This window comes from Morone saxatilis, unplaced genomic scaffold (genome assembly GCF_004916995.1).
Source record: "Morone saxatilis isolate NCDOM2014 unplaced genomic scaffold, NCSU_SB_2.0 Contig11, whole genome shotgun sequence".
In the NCBI taxonomy this organism is placed as follows: domain Eukaryota; kingdom Metazoa; phylum Chordata; class Actinopteri; family Moronidae; genus Morone; species Morone saxatilis.
This window is the reverse complement of record NW_023339663.1, coordinates 17,465,910-17,469,842: the sequence shown is the minus strand read 5'-3', so window position 1 is coordinate 17,469,842 and position 3,933 is coordinate 17,465,910. Positions and strand designations below refer to the sequence as shown.

Sequence of the window (3,933 nt, the reverse complement as noted above, 5' to 3'; positions counted from 1 at the left end):
ATTTACCATTTACCATTTACACAGTATATTGTACATTATATATTGTGTAAGTGAAGTTTACACATTGCTTCTAAATGCATGCATTGATATAAACGTAATTTATAAAATGAAGATGTATGTACAGCTAAAAGTATTATATAGTATTATATATATAAATTTAACTTAAGCTATAGTGTGAATTGTCATTCTTCAGCTGATTTTTCACTTTATCACTGCAGCCTATAATTTACACAACTGCCATACAACACAAAAAACATTTATAGTACCTATAATAGTACATGTTAGAGGTGATCTAATATGTTGACAGATGTCACATAGTTTATGGAAGAAGCAGTTTGTATGAAAAATATGAAGATTCACGTTAATGTGTGTGTGCATTTTTATAAGTGTGGCCCAGATACAAAGAGTTTAAGAGTGTCACTCCTAACTGACTGAGCTGGATCTTCCATAACGCTGTGGTAATAAAGTGTGTCCTATACAACAGCAGTTTTCAAAGACACTCTTTAAACCCATGGGGGTCTAGGGGAAATTAAAGTTGGTCCCCATAGTGCTGTATAGACACTGGAAGCCTAAGCTGCTGCCTGTGTTACCCTCCCAATTCTAAACTATGTTAGGTTGGATGAATAAAACACTGCTGACATTAACTCCATTGTACTCTGACGCAGATTTTAGATTCAGTTGTGATAGATGGGCTGCTCTAGCAGTAATTTGAGTGGATAGGAGGAGGAAGAGTGAGTCATACAGTTTCAGTATACTCTTCTATGTACTACCACCAGTATGCTAAATATAGAATACTGGAAAACTGATGTCATACTGACTTAAATGAGTAGATCTGTTCACACAGATACATATATTTGGCTGCTAAATGACAGCTTTTTATTGAAGCAATACATAATAAGAATGACATATATTTTGTTGAATAATTGAATCTGCTGATTTACATAATAAAGTATGCCAATCTTAAAATTGTTTGTTAAAATCACTCAGAATGTTAATAGAAACCCATAATGTGTATTTCCTTCATGCCAGCAATCAAATTTACTTGGAAAACATTTTGGGAAAAAAACTCTTTAACAGAAGCAACTCTTTCCCAAAACTAGAACTGCAAGGCACGGGACTCTAAACTGTAAAGATATTACACAGTTGTACTGTACTGAACTTGTACTTCACCTTAGATTTGTGTGTCTGTTTGTGTCTGCGCCAGTGTCCGCGTTTGTGTAACACTAATTATTTATGTTTGTCTACAGTTGTTTTTCATTAAGCTAATAGTGGTTCAAAGCTGATTCAGAAAGGATGAGACATCCATCACTGAGACACAAACACAAAGAAATCCATACGCACGTCCATACAGAAACACACACATACACAGACTGTTGCTCACTGCAGGTATACTGATAACACTCACAGGCACAAACAGTAAGCTGCCGTAGACACACACAGTTTTGCATGATGTGCTCCACCTACACCCTGTCACACACACACACACACACTCTTGGACCAAGCTTTTAAGAGCTCTAACTAATGAATCCCATCAATAGGTGTTTGATTGTTTAAGGCTGTCAGCTGTTATGGTCTTATTAGTGAAATGTGCTGTGGCTGGTTGCTAATTCCTGTCTGTTCTGTTAATGTGCTGTGCCAGCAAACTAAAGATCGATGAATCACTGGTTTAGACCAGAGACGTAGTCCTTCCCCATCTGCATTTTTGTGTCCTCCCAAACAGTTTTGTTTTACAATCTACCAGACCAGCAATGGTTCGAAAAACAAAGTTAGCCAAGGATGGATAAAGATCCTAGCCTTTGGCTTTTCTGAAAAAAACCTTGTTGCTTCTTCTTGTCCCCTGAGAACAAAAGGGAAACCCAAAGATTCAGTGTGAGAAAAACGCATTGTATTGGCTTTAGTGTTGAGCCTGTTAAAGTAGCTGTGAAGATGAACACCAGTGTGTCTTAATGGATGCTGCAATGTCAAGCATATAGCCAGTCTCAAATTATAAATATGTATTCTCTGTGCTCTCATCGCTGAGACTTTGTTCTCCCCAAGATAACTCGGGAAGGACATTGTCCACAAGTACTGACTGATAATTAGATTGGCAACACTGCTGCATGACCAGTTGTTCTTCTTACTGTTATTTGTCTTCTCCACAACTGTTGGATGTCTTACCACGATGATCTTATTTAAATCACTCTCGCATACATATTTGCAGACAGCATGTCTTGGTTTTTAAGAGGCAGAACCAAACATTCATGAGTCTGTCCTCGGAGCCTTTTAAGGCTCACGGTTTTGCTCACTGGCACTTTGGCAGTCATTGTGTGCACTGTAGGTGTATTATCATCCTCCTTCCAGTCTTTAGCTCACAACTGGAATACAGTACATCTGCTATTCAGTCCTGGGAATCAGTCCAACAACCTTTAGTTATTAATCAGCCTCACTACCTCAAGGACATATTTATAGTTATTTCCAGCTGACTCCGGTGATAATCTCATTATTGCAGCCTACAGCTGATCAGCCTTGAGTGACAGAAAGACAGTATTGCTCACACTGATATTATCACTATGATTAATCACTGCTGTTTAATATTTCCTCACTTCTCAGCTGTATCCTGTGGTAACCCTGGCACCCCAGCACATGGCAGAATTGTCTTCAGTGATGGCATCACCTTCGGCAGCTCGGTGGCTTACGCATGCTGGGAAGGCTTCAAAACATCTGGCCTGACCACCCGACACTGCACAACTAATGGGACATGGACAGGACAACCTCCAGACTGCACTGGTAGGATATGTTTGATGGTATTCCTTTTACTGTTATTCTTACTGTTGCTTTTATTAGTGGTAATAACAGCAGGAGGTGTAGTCATTATTATAAAAACATTTGCAAACGTTGAACTAGCTTAATTAGCTATAGGAGTACTACTGCAAATAGAATCAGTGCTGGTGCCTGCGTAGTGGTGATTTTTTAGTAAAAGATCCAAGAGGAGTATAAATTGTGCATGGACTGAGCAACCTGCTGCTGTGCAGGTACAGGACTGTACAAGGGTAAGTTTGTTGTGTGTGAGATTTCAACTTGTACAGTTTAACAGAGCAAGGTTTGGGGAAAGGGAGAAAAAGAAAGTGGGAGGTAGATGAAATGAAGCGGGGGTGTGCTTTAGGGAAGTTAAAGAAGGCAGTCTGTGAGAAAGTTGAGTAGGAGGGTAAGGTTAAAAGGGGAAGCATGGAGAAGGAAAAACATCAGTTTTTTCAGACTATGTTAGAAATAAACAATAAGTTATAGTAAAAAGACTGATATGTTTAAAAATGTAAGTGCCCTGGTGCATAACTACAGCACTACAGGACTGCTTGAACAACAAAGAGACACTCTACTGTATTCGTGACAACATTTTATTTCCCCTCCTTCAGTGATCGGTTGCGGAGACCCCGGCCCGCTAGCCAACGGGATCTATATAGGAAGTGAATTTACCTACAACCACACAGTGACCTACCGCTGTAACCCTGGTCACCTGATGGAACCACCTGGACCTGGACGCAGTGTCCTGCACTGCACTAAAGATGGAACCTGGAACCAAACCAAACCTAGCTGTAAAGGTAAGAGGAACTTACGCCTTAAATATCTAATTCCAAAATAATGATGGACAAGAACAGCAACTTTTGATGAATCCACAGGTTCTGTACAGTATCAGGAAACACTGCATCTGGTACATGGATTTAATTGTTTGCAGTCCAACTTATACTTGTTTTGTTTGTTCTGTTTAGGCTGACACCCGTATTGATATTAAAGATTATTTAAAAATCAGATAAAAATAAAATTATCTATATCTTAACAATGAATGTGAATGTAATCAAAGTAAACAATCAAAAAAATGAATGAAAGTCGCTCAAATCCTCACGCTGCCCATTTTTCCTGCTTCTAACACATCAACTTGAGGATAAAATGTTCACTTGC

General features: G+C 39.0%; 1 protein-coding gene across 1 annotated transcript in view; it reads left to right on the top strand.

Annotated features, from left to right (window-relative positions):
- LOC118320938 (CUB and sushi domain-containing protein 1-like) overlaps window positions 1-3,933 on the top strand; it is a 263,711-nt gene that overhangs the window by 237,367 nt on the left and 22,411 nt on the right. Inside the window, exons 61-62 of the mRNA XM_035652065.1 lie at window positions 2,590-2,766; window positions 3,390-3,575. Of these exons, the coding sequence (XP_035507958.1) occupies window positions 2,590-2,766; window positions 3,390-3,575 (363 nt within the window). The remainder of the gene's footprint in view (window positions 1-2,589; window positions 2,767-3,389; window positions 3,576-3,933) is intronic.